This window comes from Eptesicus fuscus, chromosome 18 (genome assembly GCF_027574615.1).
Source record: "Eptesicus fuscus isolate TK198812 chromosome 18, DD_ASM_mEF_20220401, whole genome shotgun sequence".
Taxonomy (NCBI): domain Eukaryota; kingdom Metazoa; phylum Chordata; class Mammalia; order Chiroptera; family Vespertilionidae; genus Eptesicus; species Eptesicus fuscus.
Genome location: NC_072490.1, coordinates 43808058 through 43833410, shown reverse-complemented (window position 1 = coordinate 43833410; position 25353 = coordinate 43808058). Strand labels below are relative to the sequence as shown.

The window sequence follows — 25353 nt, the reverse complement described above, 5'->3', positions numbered from 1 at the left end:
CTCTGCATCCTGGTATTTCCAACCATGAATGGAAAACACTCTTTTCGATTCTCATTTGTTTGAATTCATGGATACCAAAGCTAGAGATATGGAGGGATGCCTGTATATTTACTGGAGGGAAATCAGCATATAAGTGAACCCATGCAGTTCAAACCCGTGTTGTTCAAAGGTCAACTGTATATGCAGCCTTTGAAAGTGTGATGCTTCAAAGCTGAGGTTATAAAACAATGGGAGACATCATTAGAACTGAGAAATACCTCAGCAGAATGGAACTATAAACCCAGACTTGTTAGGATAAGTCTAAAGTAAATATGCGTAAGGAAAAGAATGAAATTTAAACTTAGAATTCTGGTGTGTGTGTGTGTGTGTGTGTGTGTGTGTGTGTGTGTGTGAATGGCAGGGAAACTGGCCACCAGGTTATGCATTTAATTAATTGAAAATCTAACAACAAGTCATCATGGCACAGCAGATGCTAAGAAATCAATGCAGTGTCGGAGTATATTAATTATTATAAAGTTGTGTTTAGTGCAGGGAAGGATACATGTAAAGGTTTGCATTCAGACCCTGTTCAGGGAATTATTCTCTAAGAAACGCCCTGACACATTGCGATGACCCCGTATGCGATGGGGTCCAGAGCGGGGACTAGGAGAAGTGGAGAATGACCAGTCAAGAGGATACAACGGTTAGGCTAGATAAGCTCGAGACCATGGGCTTAGCTGTATTTAAATGTCTCAAAACCTGGGCACCTCCAACACGGCAGAATTAGGGCAGGTAGACTGAAACTGCAGCCACAGCTCAAAATGTGTCAGTTAGGGGCCATCCCATTTAAGCCATTTAACGCGTGTCTCATAAGAGGTTAAGTTTTCCTTCTCCTTGTGATCACGCGTCCTCCAGGACAGCTGCACAGCAAGTCCTGTTTGGGTAAGAAGGCTGCACTAGGTTCTTTCCACCAACACACGCATGATGAGTGGCATTTACATGCTCAGTACTCTCCCATGAATGACCCAGGCTTTGAAAAAAAATGGAAATCTTTTGCAGAGAAGTAAAGCATAATTTTACTTCTCCTGCCAATGGTTCACCTATAACCACCACCTGCTAGGGCTGTGGCACAAAAGGAAGGGGCTGGCTCTGTTGCATCCCAGCACACCAACGAGCTCCCGCTTCTCCCTTTCCCTCTCCTGCTGCAGTGAGCATGTCAGATGTTAATGTGTTCCATTGATTGTGGCCTCTTCAAATCTACCCAGTCTGTGCACATTTTCCTGTTTCCACTTAGCCTGCTTTCACTTGCTCTCTTCCCACTTTTACTCAGGTTCTTCCCTTCCCCAAAGCAGCTCACTGCTCTCTCTATCTATACAATTATTCTCACACACAGTAAGAAAAAAGCCTCCCACGCCTTCCCCCTCCCAGATGGACTAAAGGACATTAAAGGAGACTCCCAGATAGTGAAATGGAAATGGCCAATAAATGACTGAAAAGCTACTCAGCCTCCAATTATAATTGGGGAAATGTGAATGGGGTGCAGTATTCCATGTAGCGGATTTTTGAAGATTTAAGAATTTGAAAAGACTCCGTGTTGGCACAGTATAAGGGAAGAGGCGCAGACTGGAAGTTGGCCAACATTTTTGAAGGGAAATTTGGTGGATATCTTTCAAAGTTTAAAATATGTATACTCTATTCCAGGGATCTCTCCCAAATCTCTTTATTTAGCACATTATAGAAACAGCTATTATATGTTTAAGCATCCATCCTTGTTGAAAACAAGTTCATGAGGACAGGCAAAGCTTACCTTTGGGAAAGTGTTCTCTGAAGCATTGTTGGAATAATGAAAAATTGGAAATGATCTAAGTGCCCATCATTCATTCACTCAGTCACTCATTCATTCATTCATTCATTCAATAGACATTAACTATGTGCCAGACAATGTTTTAGGTGCTTGGGATACATCTTTGAACAAAACAAACAAAGAGGCCCTCGCCAGTTAGTTCAGCTGGTTAGAGCATCACCCCAATATGCCAAGGTTATGAGTTCAATCCCCAGTGAAGGCACATACAACCAATGAATGCATAAATAAGTGGAACAACAAATCAATGTTTTTCTCTTTCTTTCTCCCTCTCTCTCTAAAATCAACAAAAAATAAACAAAGTTTCCTGCCTACTATTTTAATACCTCAGAAGACTTGTAAATAAAGAGAATATATGCATAGACTGGAATAATATGTTGCTATTAAAAATGAGGTAGTCAAACATGATCTTGACATGGAAAGATGTCTGAGACATATGAGACATTTCATTTTTAAAGGTTATTTGTGTGTGTCTGTGCTTGCATTATGCATAAAATTTTCCAGAAAGACTGGGAGAAATTCTTAACAATGAGACTGGTTATTGGGATGGAAGGAAAGGGAATAGCTTTTTTTTAAAAAATAAAGTCTTTTGTACTATTTAATATTTCATAGATAGGATGTATGCTTTTTAGAATGAAAAACTTATTGGTGTTAATAGAAAGAAGAAACATAAAGCTAAATCAGTACTTCTGCTAGAGAACCAAGGCTTCTATCTGAAAGAAAATGGAAAATTCTGTAACTTATCTGTAGGCATTGAGACCAAAATGATTAGGTGTTTGATGCTGTTCAGACTGCAAGAATGGAAATGAATACCACAGTGCTTTGGAATGCAACGCGAAAGACATGAGGTGGGTTGGTGTTCCTGGTCGTGGGCAGGTGGACTTGTCTGCGCATGCCAATCAAATCGGAAGACAGCCCGGGGCAGGGGAGGGCTGGGCCTGACTCATCGGCAGGTATCTGGGCTTTCTCCTGGGTTTTGTGACCAACCTTCAGCCCCTTGGAGTCTCAGGCTCTCCTGTGAAATAGGGAGCTTGGATTCATTGCTTTAAGGTGTGGCCTAGAACCAACATGGTGTGCATCTGGGTCATTCTAGCCAATCCTCATTTGTAGGAGAGAAACTTGAGATAGCCCCTGAAATCCTCAGGAGTCTTTGAGAAAATCACCTCAACTTCTCCTAGCGCTCTGAAGAAACATTAGTGATATACTTTCATATCTATTTTTGTGCAGATTCAAATATAAATACATTTGGATGTTTTGTACTTAACGCTGTTTCAACTGCAGGGTCATAGGAAATGAGGCTTTTTTGGAGTCTACCTTAAGCAGGTAACCAAGAGAAATTGATCTTCAATATGTATCCATTGATGAATTTAATCTGATGTGTTGGGAAGGGGTAAAAAAGCAGTGTGATTCAACACACTGGGCATTTCCAGATGGAATTCGAATGTAATTTCATCCTTTCTGACACTTGGATTTCTGTCAGCTCCCCACGCCCAAGAGTCCCACTTTGCCTCTTCTTGGGGTGAGTTTTCACAGGAGAAGGTGTGGTAAATGATATATCTGTCTTGTTTGTGTGTCTCCGGAGGGTTCATGGAGATCTTCCATCCAGAGTGGAATATGTGGGCAGACTTTCCTTCCCTGTAGAACTAAACTGGTCCTAGGTCATCCCATTTAAAGCCAGTAAAGGCACGGAAATCCAAACACAGGGAGGGCAGCAGGGCCAGCAGCCCGAGGAGAAGGTAGATAGATGCCTGGGGGAATGTTTCATAGATTTGGTATTTGGGACACTCCACTGCCATTTCTCTCTTCCCATTTGTTTTTCAACTGATTGGAAAACGACTAATGAGGGTGTTTACATTTTCTCCAATTGTTTCACCCAAGTGTGAAAGCAGCTGGGAGAGGGGTTTGTTCTCTGTCCAGGGCCCTAGCTGTCTCTCCTGTCTGCCTCTCACTCCCCCAGCTGCCAGGCCCCCTCCTTCCTGCCAAACCTCTGCTCACGGTCTCACCGCCCCTCTCCCTGGGGTTCTCTCAGTGCGCTGCAGGGCCAGCAGCCCCACCACATGTTTTGCATTGCTCACACCCTCCTGTCTCTCCCTCTTTTGTTGTCATTTGTTTGTTTTGAGGGAGGTGAGGTGCCGAGGAGGTCTTGGATTTGTGCCCTTCCACTCAGCTTCAGAACTGGGAGCAGGCCCAGGTTTCACTGGCCCCAGAGGGAGAACGTCCTCCGGCCTCGGACAGTTCCAGCTCAGGCCCAGTCATTCTCCCTGGGCTGCTCTGGATGTCCGGTCTCTGCTGTTTGCAAGGCCATTCCCAGTTGCTTAGCTCTTTCCTTCTGATGAATGTCTCAAGCTTCTGTCACTTTGAGAACCACCGTCACAATGCATTCTAATTTATTCAGATACATTGCACAGTCAATCCATAGGTATTAAAAGTCCATTTACTCCCTGTGAATCAATCCAGAGATGTGGACACGTCTCTTCCTGGCCATGACTCTCTCTGCCCCTTCCTGAGGTGCTGCTGGGCTACCAACCGCTTTAAGTTCTCCATCGAATAGGCAGCCACGCTGTCAGTGTCCAGCAGCCCATTCTGTTAGGCCATACCCTGCGGTGTTTTGTTTTGTTTTAATTCATTGTTTGAGGAGATGATTTGGTGATCCCAGCTCTGGCTCGGCCAGTGTAGTAAACATTTGTTGAAGATACCAATGGAATGAAGAACTTTCCTTCCCTTGTCAGCCCAGTTTTAGAGCTGAATTCCAATGCTTACAAACAGCCTTCTCTTTTTCTTTCTTGCCTCTTCTCTTTTTTTAAAAAAAAATAAATGTTTTTATAGATTTCAGAGAGGAAGGGAGAGGGAGAAGGAGATAGAAACATCAATGATGAGAGAGAATCATTGATTGGCTGCCTCATGCATGCCCCACTCTGGGGATCAGGCCCACTACCTGGGCACATGCCTTGACTGGGAATTGAACCATGACTTCTTGGTTTATAGGAATATGCTTAACCACTGAGCCATGCTAGCTGAGCTCTTACCTCCTCTCTTTTCATTTTCCTTCCTTCCTTAGTCCCTCCTTTTCTATCTTCTTGGCCTCCCCCTTTTTCCTTTATTTTTTTTTTCCTTTTAGCTAAAACATTGGGATTTGATTTTGAAGCTCCCTTTCTAAAGAAGCTCCTCATAAACCATGCTCAGAACGCACCCTCGGTTGTTGGGAGAGTCTGGGACTTTTTCAGAAACCCGCTATTGACTCTCCGAGTTGAAACAGTTTAGACTCCACATAAAATATGTGTTGTTTACCCAGGCTCTTCATGCTCTGCATACTGTTACAGTCCTTGAAGAGCTTGTCAGTGACAAGTAAGATAAATGAATGAAGAGGACTTTACAAGTGTTTAAAAGCTAAGTATAGCATGTGCTGCCCACTACTTAATTAAACAGACCTGTGCTTAACTGAGTAACTTTGGGGTGGAAACTTCTGGGGCCTTCCCTTCCCCCAGACCCCACCATCATGAGGTGTGCAGGATGTTAGAAAGTCCTTGTCTGTCTGTGATTGCTGATGTGTTCGAAACTGTCTCGTTGGTTGGAGCATTCAAAATTAACGTGGATGGTAGATAATGACGATTGAGTTTGTATTAGGAGAGGTCACCAACTTCGACTCCCTTGGGACTTGATCAAGATTTATAATGTGTCTGAGTTCCATCCTTTTCACATCGCATTTTAAAATCAAAGTGAGCTGTTTCTCTTCTCAGCTCCGACTGGGGTCACTGTCCAGAGAGTCAGGGCCCATTTCCAGATCAATCTTAATTTTATGAGGAGTTAGTCTTTATGGATCTGAGCAGCAGAGTGCAGTGGTTAATTTGGAAGCTTTGGAATGATAGTCCCAAATTGGCTAGGAGTGTGATCTTTGGCATGTTTCTTAGTCTTTCCAAGCCTCAGTTTCTTCATCTCTACATTGGGGATAATAACAGCCTCTGTGTAGGGCTGATATTCAGGGCATATATTTTTGAGTCACTCTTGGTTCTTAGGAGTTTCTGCCTCTGTCGTAGCAGCTATTAAAGATTCCGACTACAGCCCTCTCCAGCCTACATCACGGAGTTGGTGGGACTGACTCCGTGAGATGACAGGATGAAGGACTAGGCAGGCATTGGTTGTTATCACTGATGTTTGCAGGTTGCTCCCTCTCACAGTGCCAGTCTTCTTTCTGCCACTATTCGGGATCCCAATCTCCACATTAATCGGCAGAGTACATAGAATTTTCTCTATAAATAACTTCCCCCCACGGTTTACACTGGCTGATCGCACAACAGAAGTGGTGATGCCCCTGGCGACAGGCGTTGTCCGTCACCCCTTGTGGAATTCCTCAGGTTTCTAAAGTGGCAGCAGGACGTTGTTTACCAGAAAAATTTATTTCCCCTGATTTTATCAGAAAAGAAAAGGGAGGAAGGAAGGAAGGAAGGAAGAGAGGCAGGGAGGGAGGGAGGAAGGAAGGAAACCTCCACAAAATGTGAAGTCAGGAATAAGAACAGCAGACCAGCATCTGTCCATATGGAGCTTGGTTCATGCTAAAGACACTCTGCCCTACCTCTCCCATTTACCTCTGTTCTAGGGACAGAGGCTCATGGAAAAGTGGTTCATTCTGAGTCTCAGAATGAATATTTGGCAGAAAAAGAATTAGTGCCAGGCCCACGTCACTTCCCTAAGGAAAGCGAGAGATCTGTCTCCGTAGGTGATGGGAAATCTCAAGAGTTGAGCATGGAAAGGCCTGATAGTCACAGGAACGTTAGTCTGATACAAAAGTTAGGCACATGCTTGTCCATCATTCAACAAGGGTTTGAGCTGGGATTCCCACAAAAACAAATCCAGAGACAACAATTTAGAGCAGGTGGTTTATTTGGGTAGTGGTCCCAAGAAGCATGGTGAAAAAATGGAGAAGGGAGACAGGGAAGGGTAAAGGTTAAAAAAAAAAAAAAGGAACACTGTGGGCAGTTTTCTGTTATCACCAACAGCCCTGCACCCTGTTGAGGACCTACTGGGACATTCCAGAACACACTGTAGTGTTGTCCCACTAGGTGCGAGGAAGCTGGTTATTTATTCCTTACCTCCCTCCCTCACAGATCGAGAGTTGTTCTGAGGACATGAGCTCCCCAGCACTTCTGGTCTGCCCTGCTCCCTGGCCAAGCCTGCACCTGTGGCCAGAGGAAGATGTCAGGCAGAGAGAGATGTAGGGTGCTGAGGTGGGAAGACAGCAGCACATCTGCGGTTGCAGAAGTTCAGTGAGAGTCTCTGTTCAAGCTGCAGGTGGCCTCCAGGGTAGAACAAGGGGCTGTGGAGAGGCACTGAGATTCTCTGTAACAATTAAAATAAAATAAGGCTACATAAAGAGTAGGTACAAAAATAGCGGCTGAACCCTCCTTGGTGACCTACCAGTACTAATTTTCTGTCTATAAATAAGGACTAAGGGAGGTGCCTTCAACAAAGTTGGGAGGCAGAGTTTCATCAATGTTCTGTTTGGTTATAGGACTGATCGGCTGAATGACTTGGGAGAGGTCAGATGAATTTTTGAAACGGGGCTGGTGCAAAAGCAGTGGATTGTGTAGATATCTGTGAAAGCATAAATGTCAAGAGACTGGTGCATTTTTCCCAGAAATGTCATAGTTTGACAAGTGTGAGCATAAGAGTATATGGCTATGGCTGTCCTAAATTCCTTCCAAAATGACCCAAGTTTTTAAGTTCTTTTGAGAAGTAAGAAAGTGAATTATCTCAAATATGTTTTCTACTCTCTCCACATCCAATAAAGCAACGAAGAATGCAGCGTATGCACCCCCCACTCCCCATATTGACCTGTGTTTCCTTTCAAGGCGATTAGAAGGTGAGTTTAGAATGGAATCTCCCCAGCCCACTTTTCCTTATACCCATATCCACGCCAACTTTCAAATTTTAGCTCACGGGGCACCTGACCCATGGAGACTTATCTGAATCCCCTGTCCTCAGCTAGGAGGGGATTCCTCCTGCCTCTGGACATTCATGTAAACTAGGGGTGAGAAACCCTTTTTCTGCCAAGGGCCATTTGGATATTTATAACATCACTAGAGGCCCCGGTGCACGAAGTTCGTGCACGGGGGGGGGGGGGGGGTGGAGTCCCCTCAGCCCAGCCTACACCCTCTCCAACCCGAGACCCCTCAGGGATGGGGCCTAAACCAGCAGTTGGACATCCCTCTTGCAATCTGGGACCTTTGGCTCCTAACCACTCGCCTGCCTGCCTGCCTGATCACCCCCTAACTGGTCCCCCACCAGCCTGGTCACCCCCTAACTGGTCCCCTGCCGGCCTGGTCGCCCCCTAACTGCCCCTCTGCCAGCCTGGCCACCCCTAACTGCTCCCCTGCTGGACTGATCGCCCCTAACCACCTCTGCCTCAGCCACTGCCACCGTGGCTTTGTCCGAAAGATGTCTGGTTGACCTGGTCTAATTAGCATATTACCCTTTTATTAGTATAGATTTGCTTAATATAGTTCACTTAATATAAATTTATGTTGCTATCAAAAAAGCTCTTAGATTTATTGAATTTCGAGTCCCACCTACGGTTGCCTTGACAGGGCCAGACCAAATGCTTTTGTGGGCCTTATACGGCCCACGGGCCGGACATTCCCCACCCCTGATGCAAAACAGTCCCTTCCCTCTCGATTTCCTTCCCATATCGTGTTGTAGTCAGTCCTCTGATTATCCATATCACCCTGTAGGACTGTGCAGTCAGAAATCTGGATTTAAGTCCTGCACTTTACCTTACTAGCTGAGCCATAATGGGTTTGGTTTCCTCATAAGAATGGCTACCTCAAAGGCATGGATTTGACGAAAGCATACTGGTCAAGCACTTAGCCTGGCACACATTGCACTTGTCTTCGTAGTTGCAGAAGTTCAGTGAGTGTTGAATGAATTTCTGTGCAGGGTCCTCAGTAGAATCTTTTCCATTACTGATTCCTACTTTCATATAGCCCCCAAGGCAGCATATCTCCTGATAACTGCTGTATCCTCCCACTTTATCCTCTAAGAGTGACCCAGGCATTGGAACCCCGGCCCACTCCGTTATGATTCTTTGCCCTGTGGGCCTGATGATGTTCAGGAAATCCCTCCCTTCTTCATTGTCACTTGTTATCTGGTTTCTCCATCTTTTACTCAGAGATAAAAACTGTTGACCTTGCTCTGAATTAGCAAAGATAAGATCAGTAGAATAGTTCTGGACTATTTTGGATATTTCTGGAAAGAAAGAGGGAGAAAGGAAAACCTGATAGAATAAAGTGTAATTGCTATTGTATGGTATTATCTCCATATCCCATAGCAACAGATCTTATATTTTTTCTTATTTAAAACCACATTCATGAAGGTTTTATTGTTAACTTGATCCAGATGACTGATCAAAGCATAGTTTGTTATTGCCACCTTGCTAAAATATTTTTAAAGGCAGTTTTAATATTACACTTTTATAGCTACATATTGCCATTAAGCTATTGAGTCTATTACTAGTCAATCAAGGATTTTCATTCTGTTTCAAGGGCTCCTTGGATAAACTCTTCAGAAATGTCAAGAGAGATGGAATATATGGCACCTTTTCACAGATGGTGTTCATCAGGATTTTCGTTAATGGAGAAAGTTTCAGTTTTCCATGGTTGACTTTGGTGCTAACAAAAGTATTCTAGTGGCCCCTGCTTTTTCAAAGGCTAGGGTATAGTAAGGAAATTAACCCATAACACCTCCAACCCCTTCATTATTAATGAGGCAAAAAAAAACGGGGACATCATGGAGTATCTCACTGGATCCATTTTACTAAAGAATGGAATATTTCTTGAAAAAGAACATTTATCTTGCTCTCCCCATGTCTAAGAACAACAACAACCAAAAACAAATATACAACAGGGAAAGTTAAACTTTCACATGGAGAGTTACATAGTCAACTGGCCCATCATAGGCCCTAATTGTGTATTTTTTCTTTCATTTGTTCCCAAGTAGCCTATTCCCTTTCCATTCATTCATTCATTCATTCCTACATCTATTCAACACACACATGTTACTACTAATACACCTGACTCTGGGCTAGGTGTTGAGTACAAGGGTAATTCGGACGTAGTGTTTGCCTCCAGAGATTTTCAACCTAGTGGTGGAGGAAGCCAAGAAAGCACATGATTATTTACCATTCATTGAGGTAAGTGCTGTGATGAGTGAGAAGTTGAAGGAGGGCTCAGGATTCTGGGAAGGCAAGTGGATGAGCACTCACTCCCTTTTGAGGCGGGTTTGGGGAAGGCATTGCTGGAAGTGATGGTGTCAAAGCTAAGAGGAGAAGAACTGAAGGGTATAATTCTGTAAAGGTAGAGGAAGACAGCATGACAGAACAGAGACCGCATGTCCCAGGGCCGGGGAGAGGAGATGAGCGGTGAGGCTGGGAGGTGAACGGCAGTCACCTCCCAAGAGCCTTGTAAGCTGCGGAGGAGCTGGGCTCTTTTCCTGCGGCCGTGGGAGCCTGTGAGGAGCTTGAAGCCAGGGAGTCCATGGGTCTGAGGTCACTCTGGCTCCAGATTGTGCTCGATGGAAGGCAAGAGTACAGCAGGAGAGCTGTTAGGATCCTATTGCCCTGGAGAAATAAGGTGGTGCCTGGAAGAAAAGGGAAGTAGAAAATGAAATCTGATTAGATTGGTCTCAGCAGCCATGACATAATATCGTAAAACCAATAAAACACTGTTAGCCAAAAGCAAAAGTGTCAGGTCAGCCATTTGGTAGACACTGGAAAGGAAATAAAAACGGGCTTCAGTGGATTGCTAAGTGAGTCCATGAGTTCCCAAGTGCAGAGCAGGGGGAAGCTACCCTCTCCAACTTTATATTAGTTTTCCTGGGAATGCAATTGTGACTGCCCAGATTTACTGTTTAAGGCTTTGTGGTAGGCACCTCGTGTTAGGTGATGGCTACAGGGATATGAACCATTATGCATGGAATCACCCAATAAACGTGTCTGAAGTTATGTGAATGAATAATATCCTTGTACCAAAGCTTGCTACAATTTTCTTCAGTGTTGTTTTGTTTGTTTGTTCTACCCTCCATCAGCCTTTAGGGAGTCTTATTCATGGTTTCCTATCCTTCCCGACCATTCTTGGTGTGTTAGGAAACAAATACAGCTGGGTAGTAAAGAGGATAGGAAGTGTAGATTAAAAAAAATTAAAAGAGGTTTATTTCCAATCTGACAATTAAGCAAGCAGGATTGGTCAAACTTTCTTATAGAAGAAAAACTAGCAACCAGCCTGTAAGAAATCGCTCACAGTTTAGGGGATATGTTACAAGCAAGATAAATAAAAGTAGTCTAGAGTATCAGGCCAAACTCTCATTTTTCATCTCCGTTTCACACTCTTCTCTTTCAGCCCAGACTAATCAAAAGAAGCCTCTTCCGCTCACAATTGCTCTGTGTACATTTCCCCCAGATCTGGTATTCACATGAACAATGTGGTTTATTTATATTTCAGCACCAAATTGGAAAGATGACATCATTCATTTACAGTCTTTATCCCATGACATGCCTACTCTCCAACACCTCATTTCAGCAGACACATTTAGGGCTGCATATAGCATCTTGTTTAGCTTGTACATTCTTTTATGGGATACAGTTCAAAGGTAGGGAACTTTAGGCTTGTCACTGGTAAGAAAATAATCTCATAAAATCACAGGAGCTTCCCCAAAGGGTAAGAACATTATGATATTTACAATAGCCATTATTATTTGTTCATTTAGGCTCCATCGTTCATTCTTGGGCAAGTCCCTTCCTTATTGGCCAGAGCAGATTTTATAGCTCCCTTTAGGCCCCGGAATTCTATTGGAAGACACAATTCCAGATTTATTAGTTCACAAGTTCAAAAGTAACAGGCTCCTGACAATACTGGAATTTTAGGTGTGAACGCTGAATTTCAGCATCTCCTGTACCAGGGTTGGCCAAATAAGGGACATCTGGGAGATCTCAGGACTTAGTCAGCAACTGACCTTCTGTTTCTCACAAGACATACCTTGTCCATTGGGTCTTCTGATACTGTCAGGGGGTGAATGAAGGACAGACATGCTATCAGCTGCCAAAGGTTTCCTGGGATTTTTAATTTAATTGTTAGGTGGATCTTTCCCTCTAATTTTATTGATTTCATCCATATAATGCATTTTTTTACATCTACTCTGGGGCCATTCAAATATTGTACACATTTTAAAAAATGGAATGAGTGAATCATGAGACATTCTTTGGCAGGTAGAACTGGGATGTGAGGTGTTTCCAAGACTTAACAGAATCGAAGCATTTATGGGAAGCGGTTTCTACCTGTTCAGCTGTTTGCCATTTTTGCTAACAGCAGGGCAAGGGGAAAAGCCTAACGATTCAGAATTGGAGGACCCAGAAAACCTCCAAGCCCTATGTCAAGAAAGAGGCTCTGGGGGTTGAAATCGATGCCTTAATTTTCTAGCTGCAGAAGGAGAGAGTAATAATATGTCCCAGGAACGTTTTGAGGGTAAGTTAGATTGTGGGTGGAAAATACTACAAGAATACACTGTGTGAGGTCCAGAATTATTATCAGAGCATTATTTATATCACATAATAAAATTCCCACTAGTTGGAGGTTCTGCCCGCCTCTGACGTCCAGCTCTCCTAAAGTGCTGATGGCTGGTCGTCATCTCAAGCTACCAGTGAGATTGTTACGTGATTCATGAGAGAGCCTCCCCTCTCAGTGACCTCCTCTGGCTGAAACAATGGTGCAACGTGCCTCTAGAATGGCAGCATCCCTCAGAGTCACGACCCCTTCTTTCCTTCAGCCAGACATTGCAGCAACAGGCATAGAATACACTGTCTAGACCCTGGGCTGGATTCTGGGGAGAGGCAGATGAGAGAAACAGCCGCGAGTCTACCAACAGATGGATAGATAAGTCTGTGGGTACAGAGTGGTAGGAGGCACACATCACCTGGCCTCAAGGTTGGGGTCAGGAAAAGGCTGTGAGTTAGCCAGACACACAGGTTAGAGGTGAGGGAAGATGTCTGTGGGAGGTGTCTCAGGCAAAGGAAACACGGATCAAGAAGGAGAAGTGGTTCCTTGGCCAGTGTGGCTCAGTTGCTTGGGCGTCATCACGTGCACCTAAAGGTTGCTGGTTCGATTCCCAGTCAGGGCACATGCCAGGGTTATGGGCTCCATCCCCAGTGGAAACAGGCAGAAGGCAGCTGATGGTTTTCTTTCTCTCCCTCTCCCTTCCTCTCTCTCTGTAAAGAGCAATAAAAAAATATTTTAAAATAAGAAGTGCCTTACAATAAATAACAATAATAATAATAACAACAGCATTTGCCTTTTATTGCAAGCCCGTATTGTGCCAGCTTCATCGTAGAGAGGGAGGCACTCTCCCTCCCATTTTAGAGTTGAGGAAACTGAGTCTTAGAAATAGTTAACTAAAATAAACCAGCAAAGAAGTGCAGCAGGACTTGAATCCAGTTAGTCTTATCTCTAAAACCATCTTTAAAAGCTTTCTGGGTTGGATAATTTTATCTGCCTTTTAAGCATTATTCTAGATTCTGTGACCCTTTTAGGTCAATTCGCCGCTGGTATGTTATTGCCCTGCATAGTGAAACAAGACAATAAAACAATTCTAAGGCCCTGAGGGTTTAACTGTGACACCTGTGGCTTGCCTCCTGTGCCAATCATAGTGGGGAGTAAATTACAGTGGTCAGCTCTTCTCCATCGACTCTGCCCCTTTTGCTCAATTCCCCCCAAAGCTCTATCAGTTACAACGTCCACAGAGTGCTCTTTCGCCATAAGTCATCATGGCAACAAACCATCTCCATTAGTGTTTTTGCATTTGGCAGCTCTCCAGTGGATTTCCTGCCTTGTCCTGCAAGACCATTGTTTGTCTGTGGTTCCGTGTCTCCACCCAGTCCTCTCCCATCTTTTCATGCAGGGCTTCCTTGTCTTGCTTGCTCTAGAGCATAGGATGTGATTGTTGGCAGTCTATGGTGGCAAGCTGACTCTGGGTCTCTGTGATCGCTTGACAATGTAAAACAAAGCACCTTTGGATGAGTCCATCCTTTCCCCTTTAAACCAAGTGGGAAAGTACAGTTACATCTACAAATGCAGATCCAAGGTCCAAGCAGCATCAAGGGTGTGGTGAAGCCTCTTTCACCAAAGCGTGATGCTTTCCTTTTTAAGTCTCGATGTGCCTACAAATGGAAACTTGTGGATTAGGAGCAAAGGGAGCCCTCTAGGTGCTATAATGATGCCCTGGGTGTCTTTGGCTGGGCTTCTCGCTCCTGACAGAGTCTTCCCTGGCTTTTGCTCTGAACAGACCCAGAACAGGATGAAGCTGATGGCAGACAACTACGACGAGGATCACCACTACCACCACCACCACCACCACCACCACCACCACCGGTCTCCTGGGAGGTCGCAGCATTCCAATCACAGGCCCTCTCCCGACCAGGTCAGTTCCCTCATACTTACCTCCAGGACCCCTTCTACCCTTTGGATATTTTAAGATAAAATAAATCATCCTCAAGAAATAATAAACAGCATAAAGTGATACGTTCTTTGAACTGAAACTAATAGCTTTGGTATTTATTTCCATCACTCAAGGAATCTAAATGTTTTCCTTTCTCCTTCCTCTTCAAGGTTTTGTCTGTTCTTGTTTATGTTATGCATTTTCTTGCCTGCCCTCCTTTCTTCTTTCATAGATAGGCAGCCTACTGCCAGCTCCGTATCTACTGGTGGCTTACTTTGGAATGTCTTTTTCAGTTTTAAGAGAAAGCACTTTGTTTCCACGAGCTTGGCAACCAGAGAGGCCTTGAGTTTGCTGAGCACTTTCCTAGAAAATTCCTTAGTGATGCAAAGTAGCAGTGGGGCTAAACAACACACCCAGTGACGTCAAGGGGATCGGGTTTCTTTGATTTGGACCCTGTCTTCTCCCTTGACTCAGTAAAGCATGTGAAAAGATGGATTGACAAACACAAGAATCTCCTGTGATTTTTTTAACTATTTTGCATTCACCCACCAAATGCAAAAACTATTTACAGCATTTAGTATTAAAACTCTTGAAGGTGAGTTTCATGGAAATGATTAAATTTGATGCAGGCTAGCAGGATGATAGAGTCAATGTTAGCATTTTTTCCGCCTTGATTGTATTAGGACCTTCCCTTTATGATCCTGGCATAACTTAGATTGTAATTTCAAGAGGGACGGAGACAGAGGTAATGGGATAGAAGCATCTTGTTAAGTATGAATGCCTTTGTTATGTATTTCTGAATATGTGAGGGGTGAACTTGTTGGAATGACCTATGTGAAGAGGTTTTTAATTGTTTGTTGGAGGAAAGGGTGCTTAATATGCTCCTAAGCTTTTTTTTTTTTTCAGATGGCTCTGTTTTATTCTCACTTCATACCACTAGCATCCCAAAAGAGAAGTTAAGATTACAAGTCTCCAATATATTTTACCAGGAGCACAACTCCAGGGGGAGCCATTTGTATAGTCTACAACATAAAAAGGGCTCCCTAGGGCTTGTAGTGAGGTAGCTCAAACCGGAGGTCCCCTACCCCCAATCCAAGCTTGGCCCCACCCTTGTACTAGGAACCATTTGCCCTCAGACACCTCAAGGTTTTGTCTGTTCTTGTTTATGTTATGCATGTTCTTTCCTCCCCTCTTTTCTTCTTTCATAGATACGCACTATTGCTGGCTCAGTGTCTACTGGCGGGTTATTTTGGAATGTCTTTTTCAGAACACCTGCAGAAGGTGTTCACACACAGGACATGTCAGTTTCTGAGGCCAAGTACAGAAAGGCACGAGTGCATGTCACTAGCTAGAAATGGTTCTCAATTTGGAGACCAGCAAAGTGGAAAGGGATATTATTTTTGTGTCATTATCTTGTATGACTGTGGTTTTAGTTTGATTTGGTTTTATTTCTTCATTTCTCATCCCTCACAACCACCACCATCCTCACCTGCCCCAGTATAACTGGCATCCTGCTAATCACATCTCTTCATTCTGATTCCTGGTCCCTACACTTTGTTCCTCAACCTTCCCCCATGAGGGGTGAGTGTGAGGCTTTATTTGGTGCTAAAAGGCCACATGGGCTTCCCCTGAGAAAGACAGGAATAAAACGCTCCATAGGGGCATAAAGAAGAACTTGGAGCCAAACTGGGGGAGTTGATTGCACAAGGACCTGGTGGGATAGCAAACAGGCTTGTTTCATCATGGAGACTTGCATGCTAATATGTCCCGATACCCGCAGGGCACCAGATCAAATTTATCTGCCTTATGAATGATATTTCTTACAAAAGCTTATCTCTTGCTACTTTTCCAGAGGTCTTTAATCATAAACTAGAGTACTTGCCTGCTTGGTTGACCCTTTTATGTTTGTCCATTGACATGAGAGGTTGTCATAGGGCAGGATCATGGCTCGGGGTCGGGGGCCCTTTCCAGAAGAGCTAGCATTCCTTGAGGAGTGTGGCTAAGGTATGTCATCAGGACCTCTGACACACCTTTCTCATTGCTACTGGTAGGAAGATGAGTCAGCAAAGCAGTAGGCTCCTTTGTTGCACATTTTCAGTTAGAAGAGAAGAGCTAAGCAAGGACCTGATATGAGGAGGCTGACCCCAGTGACAATATTGCCCTTTTTGACTAGCTGTCTGAGGTCTAGGGAAATGACTCTCTATACTGAAGATTTGAGATTCAGAATCATCAAAAACTCTTATATCAATATATGCTTTGTTATAAATCCAAGTCCCAGAGTGTAACAGTCCTTTTTTTGAAATATATTTTTATTGATTTTTTTTACAGAGAGGAAGGGAGAGGGATAGAGCGTTAGAAACATCAATAAGAGAGAAACATCGATCAGCTGCCTCCTGCACACCTCCTACTGGGGATGTGCCTGCAAGCAAAGGTACATGCACTTGACCAGAATCAAACCTGGGACCTTTCATTCTGCAGGACAGTGCTCTATCCACTGAGCCAAACCGGTTAGAGCAGAGTGTAACAGTCTTAAAAGACTGGGAAGCCTGTCCCAATTGATTATGAACTCTACACATAATTGTGTAAGCATATGTGCTAATATGCATGGAGTGGAGTTACTTCTCCAGAGAATGTGACAGACATATCAGTGTGTGACAACACTGGAGTCTAAATAATGGATGATATGAATGAGATTTGAACTAAATGTCCATAATGGACCCATGCTCACTGCACTAACTTAACAGGAAGATATCGCTTCCAGGATTCCCAGTTCCTTTCCCATCAATCTTGTAGCCCCGACTTTCCTGTGCCCCGAAGGTTGACCGTCACTGTCTTCGGGAAGAGGGCCTGCAAATGTTGACATTATCTTCTGAGATTTATTAAGAGATCAGAACGTGAAAATGAAGACCTATAAACAGTCAGTCACTTTGCTACTTTTCCAGAGAAATTCATTTTTCCTTAGGAAATTCAATTTAAGTATTGCCAGGTTTGCAGAATTAGATTCTTTTTCCATTTCTTCCCTGTCCCTCTCTCCTTCACTATGGTTTTGCTTTCTCCTCGGGAGAAACTGAATCCAAGGGTTGTAAGTCTAGACTAGCATTTCCCAAAGTAACTTTGGAACATTAGTCCCATGAGGAAAGTCTTGAAACAGAGATTCATTGGGTAGAGAATTTCGGGAAAGTGCTGCATATTATAACTCAATCTTGGAGAATCTTGGTGCAATTAGCAGATCAAAGGATCGAAAAAGTCATATAAGAAAGAAAGCTCTCCAATTTTATTTAATCCAGCATTTCCCAGATTTATTTGATCATAGAATCTTGTTTTTTCTTTTCTAGTAACATCTGTGCTCTGAGCAATACTGTTCTCAGAGTATCAGGTGAAGAAGGAGACTATCCAGTTTAAAACATGGCTGATCTAGTTTCCAGCAGTGTTTTTCATCTTAAGGTGGAGTTTTGAAGCAATTTCCCCTATGCTTTGCATAGCAGAAAATGAGAGTGCCCCTTTCATTTATTTCCTGGGATGCCTTTTTCAAAGGTATAACATCTGAGAATGCGTTATTCCACCCAAAGCCCAATAGGGCTGAACTAAGGAAGCCACTCTAAGGATGAGGACCCAGAAAAGCAAGGATAATAGTAAATGGGCAACCCCTCGGGGATTTGAAATGAGTGTGATGAGGGGAAGGAGGATTTGGAGGACATGTAAGAGGAATCAGGGGGGCTGTGGCAGTCCAGTGGCCGAGAAAGGAGCAGTTAACCATCGGTGTGCCCTGTGACCCCCAGGATGGCCATAGTCATTGAATATGTCCAAGTAGGACATTCACACAATCCCAGTAATGCCTGCAGGAAGTCCTTCCAACCAAGAAGTGAGCACAAGGGCAGACAACAAATATTTCCTGTGACAAGCTGCTGGTGAGCTTTGAGAAACAGTAAGGACCAAAGGGTCACTGGAACAGGCTGGGGACACAGTGATTTTATTTTTAGTGAAGGTGCCAAGACTGATTTTAGAAAAGCTAAGTGGAAACTTAAATTCTCAATGCCCTGTGTACCTGTCATCATCAGAATCACCTGTTATTGTCTGTAGTATCTTTCCTTGCCTTATCTATGATGTCAAGTCCTTTTTCCAGGCATCATATGATTTTCATTGTTCCAAAAAAAAAAAAAGTCATATTTCATTCATTTCCTTCCAGTGGCTCCCAGGTATGAGCTAACCTGTAGATAAAAAAAAAAAAAAACAGACCCTCAGAGTGAACCCACACTCCAGCCAACACACAATGCCAGGTCTCGTTCAGTCCCCCTTTGGGTCCAGGACTTGCATTTCTGTGCTTGTGCTTTGGGTTGGAGATTGCGCCTTTTAGGTCCTGGATCTCAGTGTCACTTCCACTTGCTAAAGCATCTGCCTCTCTGAATCTAATGTGTAGAGCCCTACCTGGCAAAGAGCCTAAACATTTCTGGCTAGAAACCCCCAGCATGTGGTCACTTACAAGCCCAGAACGCACCTCTCCTTTCTCCTTCCTTCCAATGAAATGCTCCCTGAGGGGAGTTGGGAAGCTCCACACATGTTCACTACCAGGAGATTTTTGGACCACATTTAAAAGTTACGTTTCACATTTTACTTCAGAAATCCTACTTCTAAGGAAGAGTTAAAGTCTGGGAGCATGAAGGCATAGTATATTTTTAAATTGATAATTGATATGTTATTCATATCCTTTTTTTTTTTCATATTGCAAAGCACATTCACACCTGTCTGGCATGTAATATAACATAAATGTCTGTTGAGTACATTGTTTCCTCAGCACCTCTGGGAACTATTTCAAGGTAAAGAAAAGGATTTCCAGATTTAAAAAAAAACAAAAACATAAAACAAACAAACAAACAAAAAGCACACAAAACCCTGGAGCTCAGAGAGGTTGTCTATTATCCAGGGTCACACCCAGAAAATCAACAGGCCCCAAATGAGGACCTGAGTCCCTGGGTTCTGTACACTGGTGGCCAGCCTCTCTGGATGTTAGTATGTATGCATTTGTGCAACCAAATGTATTAATATGGTTGCATGGCTGTAATAGCAAGTTTTCCTCTAGTGCAAATGTGCTTTTCTCTTTCCCATTAAATTATAGTAAATGTTAATCCTGTTTCTTTTGTTTTTCAAAGTTGAATTAAAATGTCATCTCAGTTCTCTTTCCATTTGCCTCAACTTTTATTTTCTCTGTTTCCATTTGTCTGTTCTGTGACTTTATTCCTCTCACTTCCCCCCGCATGTCACCTGTTCCCCTTTATTCTTCTCTATTCCTGTTGTCCTTGTGCCAGACACAGTGTGGCTTCCCACACCTCTCCCTGGTTACCTTGGTTTGAGACCCTCTCCCCTCTTCCCACAGACAAAAGAGCCATAAGGTAAAGTCAACTCAGGGTTCTTACCCTCTCTCTCTGCCACCCTTGTCCACACTGCACACACCTGAGTCCTGGTACCTGCTCTCAGGTAGAATTCGTCAGTGTCCTGCAGAGCATTCCCAGACGAGGGGGATTCCCAGCCATGCCCACAATCAGGGCCTCTGTGAGGTGGTGGCTGGAGTCGACTGACAATATTTGCAAGCCGCATGTATTTTTTGGCCCCAGACTGTGAGGTAAACCACTTCCCTGCTTTTCTCCTCCTCCCTGGGGCCTGCATTTTATGTTTGGTCAACAAAGAGTTGGTGGAATCACATGGTCCACCAGGAAAACAAAGGGGTCACAGCAGCCCCTCCCCGGACCCCTTACTTCTCAGTAAGCCAACTCCAGGCTCTGATTCCACACCCACCCTAGGCCCCTCCTCCGTGAAGTGCTGGGCTGGGCTTGTGATGGATGCCCTGCTCTCTGGGCACCGCAGACTAGCCAAAGTGCAGCCCTTTGAATTCTAACAAGCAGACGAGGGGTTTCACTTGCTTCATGGCCCCCAGAAGATGGATTCTGTATATAGAGTTGTTATCCCTAGCTTTTGCTTCGGGAAGAAAAAAATTTATTTTATGTTTTGAGGTTAAATGAATGTGGGATAAATGTATACACAGTGTCCTGAGTGTGTATATGTATGTATCGCTATATGTCAGATGAACTGAGGACTTTTCCACATATGGAAGAATTTCTCAAGATCATGTTTAACTAGAAATTTCTCTCCCTAACTTCCCCGGAGTGCATGTTTGAATATACATTATATATACATATATATGTGTGTGTATGTGTAAATACATTTTCACATTTCCTGCATATAAGAAAACTTACCACGTATCAGAGCTTACTACAGTATCATTACAGAACAACTGGGGGGAAAAAAAAAACCCAGAAAATGTTAGCTCCCCATGCCAGTAACCTAATAAGAAAAATTACATGTGTTAGGCTTTTAATATCCATTTCCCATCCAAGCTAGGATGGCTGGAGCTTGCCCAATTCAGAGCAACAGGGACAATAGAGTTTGTTTTTGTTTGGGGGTTTTTTGTTTGTTTGTTTTTGCATTGCAAATCTAATTTCCTGACCCACTTCTTGGAAGAAGCCTTGGGCTTTGGTTTCATGTGTAGATGCCAAATTAAAAAGCCCATGAAGAGACCTCTTGTTGGGCTGATGCTTACGGATGGGAGAAGGGTTCAGAGATGTCGCCTGTTCCCATTCTGGGCCAGTCCTGCCAACTAGAACCCAAGATATCCTGGGTACATTTTGAAATAAATATTGTGAGCCATTTGCCTATTTTCTTTCCTTTAAAAAAATCAATTATTTTTTCTTAAATTTTTATTGATTTCAGAGAAGAAGGGGGAGGGAGAGAAAGATAGAAACATCTATGATGAGAGAGAATCATTGATTGGCTGCCTCTTGCACATCCCCTACTGGGGATCCAGCCTGAAAACTGGGCATGTGCCCTTGACCGGAATTGAACCTGGGACCCTTCAGTCTACAAGGCTGAAGCTCTATCCACTGAGGCAAACAAGCCCGGGCTAATTTATACCTGACATTTAACATTAAATTGGTTTTAGTTTTACAACATAATGATTTGATATGTGTATATATTGTGAAATGAGCACCAGAATAAGTTTAGTTAACATCCATCACCACACATTGTTATAAGTTGTTATTTTCCTGTTTCTTTCCCCTTTTCTGAGACTTTTTTTAATCATAGAGTTGATGGGAAGATGCTGCATTTCCAACGCAACACATGTTTTTAAGTACTTGAAATAGAAAGATAACTCAGATGTTACTTTTCCTTTATGCCTCGAAGACTACTAAACATCCCCAACGCTACTCAGACACGAGCCAGAGGCATATGTGATTCTGAGCATTGGGAAGGAGGCGGCAGGCATTTGTTTGCCCGAGTATAAGAGCGGAAACTCTGGAGTGGCCCTGCCCTGGCTTTCTGTGAGGCCACAGATAGAGAAGGAAATGAGGACAAATGTCTGAGCTGCTGTGAGAGCTATTTAACCGCTCCTTCCTCTAGAGCAGTTACATGCTCACCCAACCATTACAAGCCACAGAAGAGGATTCAGGCGGCGGGGGTGACACAGCCTTTGGGAGGGTGGATTTGCAGGTGAGCAGGTCACTGCCAAATCTCTTTAACCTGGGTGTGATGTTAATTCCTCACCTGTAAGCACAGGCGGGCACGATTCAATAAACCTGCCAGGTAGGGCCATCACCGATGGGAAAGAGGCAGAGCTGCTTAATGCATCAGGCTCCTCCTGTTAAAGGATATTTCCTTACAGGAGATTTGAGCCTATTGACAATTCCAGTCTTAACTCTATTTGGGTTAAAGATTTCTCCCCCCTTTTACTGATTCCTTTTAGTTTTAAACCTAGTTTGCAGTATTAGGGTCTCATTAAGAGATTTGTTGCAGCATCTTCTGAGTCAGCAGGGGTGTTCAGACCCAGCCTGCACTCCCCGGCTTGTAGATGTAGCTCATCTTGGCAACATCGGCGGCTTGATTCCTTTTCAACTCGCTGCTCTAATCCACTCACATTTGTCTATGAGGCAGAGCCGCAGCTCCCCCATTGAGAGGAGGTGGCCAACCCTGAAACATCTCAAAGCAGGGAAATCCATTTTCTATTGCTAAACACCGTTGCCTCCCTTCTTCTCTGGAACTGATGTAATAAGGATCATGTTTGGATCACACACTCCAGGCGCTCGCCACACTCCGAAGATAAGGGAACAGCCGAGGAAGGGGGATTGGAAACATTCTCGAATGTACCCTGCACACACTCAGATTCGGAAAGCTGCCTCACTTACAGAACAACAGCATTCAAAAAATTGCTTCAGCTTCTAAAGAATGACCTGAATAAACTCTAGCTTCACACAGCCCAGCGATGCTCAAATGTCTAAGGATGGTTTTATACAGTACCAGAGTCTTTTCTCACACACCCTTTTGCCCTTGACCGTAGTGCAAAATCAAACAGCTTGTTATGATAGTAACAAATTATCAAATGCTACCAACAGGGGTGGTGTGTCCAGTTATATTTATATATGCTTGTAACGTCCACAAAGTGCTTTAATTTATATTTTCCAATTTAATTCACCTGGCAGCCTAATGATGTGTCAGGGTCAGGATATGATCCCATGTTCTTTCTTAAGGCAACCACGGCCAAGGGGCCTGAGGATTTGGTTGCCCACTAGCCAGGAAATGGCAGAACCAGACTCATGGTGAAAACCTAATGTTCACTGTGTTTAACAAAACGGAGTACTAATGACTGATGGACGAGGGAGCGAAAGTAAATCCTGTGCCCACCGCTACCCCTTTTTATGGCTATCTGGCAGTGGCTCAGCGTGGAGCAGATGTTGACTTTGGGCGCCGGAATGGTATTGTTGGCCAACATAGAACCTTCTGGCCTTTCCACCTCAGCTGGGTCTCTGATATCTTTCAGCTGAGGGAGCTAGCGCCATGCACCAAACCCTGGTTTGTCAGGATCGCTTTGCTTGAAGGAAATAGAAAACTCACTTATTTCGTCGCCCTACAACGATGGTCCAGAAATTGAGGAAGCACCTCTGGGGTGCTGGTGACATGCCCATTTAAGAGTCATGTGCCCTTTCTTCCAAGAACCAGAGGGACCCACCCTAAGTCCTACCATCCAACTCCAACCGAACCTTCAACAGCTTGGAGAGAGGCCTGCAGAGTACGAAATACTTGAGAGCTGAGCCCAGAGAACCGGCAAATGCCCGAGGTCAAAATGAGCTCTTCTTTCTCAATCTTCACAGCCCCCATCTAAGAGAGGGTAGACCTTTGTGGTCAGACAGATTGGCATTTGACCCTGGCTCCCACAGCTCCAGGTGTCTGGTCGCAAGCTACCAGAACTTTCTTCCTGAGCCTTCCTTTCCACATCTGCACGGAGAGCCTGCCATGGGGCTGCGGTGAGACTCAGGGAAGCAGCACAGAAAGCTCTCACACTGCCTCTAACCTGGGTCAGGTTCTGATACCTGCTGGCTCATTTCTAGTCCAGGTCAGAGATAAGGTAACAGTTATATTTAAACAGAGCACCCATCAGGTATTTAAACCTGGACAGGATTTTCCTATTATTTGGGGGAACTTTGTCTGCAAATGGGCCCCAGAAGCTGTAATAAATACAAATCCTATAAGAGGTCATGGCCATTCCTGACCTCATCACCTGAACAAAGGCACCCATCCAAGGGCTAGGCATTCTAGGAGGCAGGAGAGGTGACAGACATAAATGGGAGGTCTTCAAAGGGAAGGTTTGAACTTGACCCTGAGGGAAAACTTACTAGTGCCCTGAAGAGTCTCAGGGCCCATTTTCCTTTTCACATGCACCTGTCTTCCCAGCTCTGGCCACACCTTCAGCTGGATATGCCAAGAGGGGTTGGTCCCACCCAGGAGCAGGGCACATCATAAATCCCACACCATGGTCCTGCTTTCATGACTCATGCAGCTGAAGTCTGCCGAGTCCTGGGTTTTTTAATTTTCAGGAAATGTCAGAGAAGCCCTGAATTGAACTGGGGGCAAGGGTGGGCCTGGTGACTGTCCCTATTACAACCAGGACACTCTCCTTGCATCTCCTCCCCTCTCCTCCTGACAGAAATAGTGGCTGACTTCTCAGAGGGGCAGTGGGCTGATTGGAAGGTGATACTGCCATAATTTCACTCTCATTTCCAGATAGAACAGGCGTGACAGTAAGGTCCCCGTCAGGAACCTCATCCTCTGATTTCAGGAAAAAAAGGCTGGCTATCAAGTCAAAGAGAATTGCCAGGTTTTGTTTATTGTTTTTTGGGGGGTTGTTGTGGTTTTTTGTTTTTGTTTTTCTAAATATCCAGTGATGGCTGGGGCTTGCCCTGCTGGTTGTACCTAAAGCTTCAAAATAGATACCAATTAAAGGTTTACACCAGGCTATTCATCATGCCAGATTATAGAGTTCCTTCCCGAGCTTTTTTTTTTTTCTGGGGCTAATAAATGCTCCCCATAATGGTGAGTCTCCTGTCCTGTCAGCGATGACTCAGTCCTTTGCCCTTAGATCTTGTCATCAGCATGGCCCAGTGAGTGGCCCATCTGGTGAGGAATTTTGTTTTATCTCAGAATTTAGAGAATCCCTTTAGGGCCCAGCATTTGGGACTGCAGGATGGCCATCAAGGCCTCATATCACCTCTGTAGCCATAGATACCTCCGGAGGTTATTTGATAGTTAAGCTTCCTCTCTCTTCAAAATTTGCTGTTGTGTGGTCACTGCGCTCTGGGCTTCCGCCCACCTTGGATGTTTCCATCCCAGATGCTGTGGACAAAGGCACTTGGATGACTGATGGACTAGAGGCTCTCTTTCCATCCGGAAACTTTGGCAGCTCCTGGCATAGCCATCACTCAGGAAGGACACACGAGGGAGCAGACACAGGCAGCATCTGGAACAACCAGTGCAAGGAGAGGAGACAGACTCTCCCAGGCCTGGGAGGCACACTTTAAAACTCCGAGTACTGCTAGACAACTTGGCATAAAGTTAGTGATCAAGTGATACCTATCTGTTTCTTATTTTTGGTCCCCGAATTTACATTTCTATACCATAAGGTTGCTGAGCGAATTAATGTTTCATCCCAAGATGCAGGC

General features: G+C 44.2%; 1 protein-coding gene across 1 annotated transcript in view; it reads left to right on the top strand.

Annotated features, from left to right (window-relative positions):
* The window catches only part of ERC2 (ELKS/RAB6-interacting/CAST family member 2), an 877079-nt gene that overhangs the window by 682911 nt on the left and 168815 nt on the right, over positions 1-25353 (top strand). Inside the window, exon 16 of the mRNA XM_028152806.2 lies at positions 14162-14296. Coding sequence (XP_028008607.1) covers positions 14162-14296 — 135 coding nt within the window. The remainder of the gene's footprint in view (positions 1-14161; positions 14297-25353) is intronic.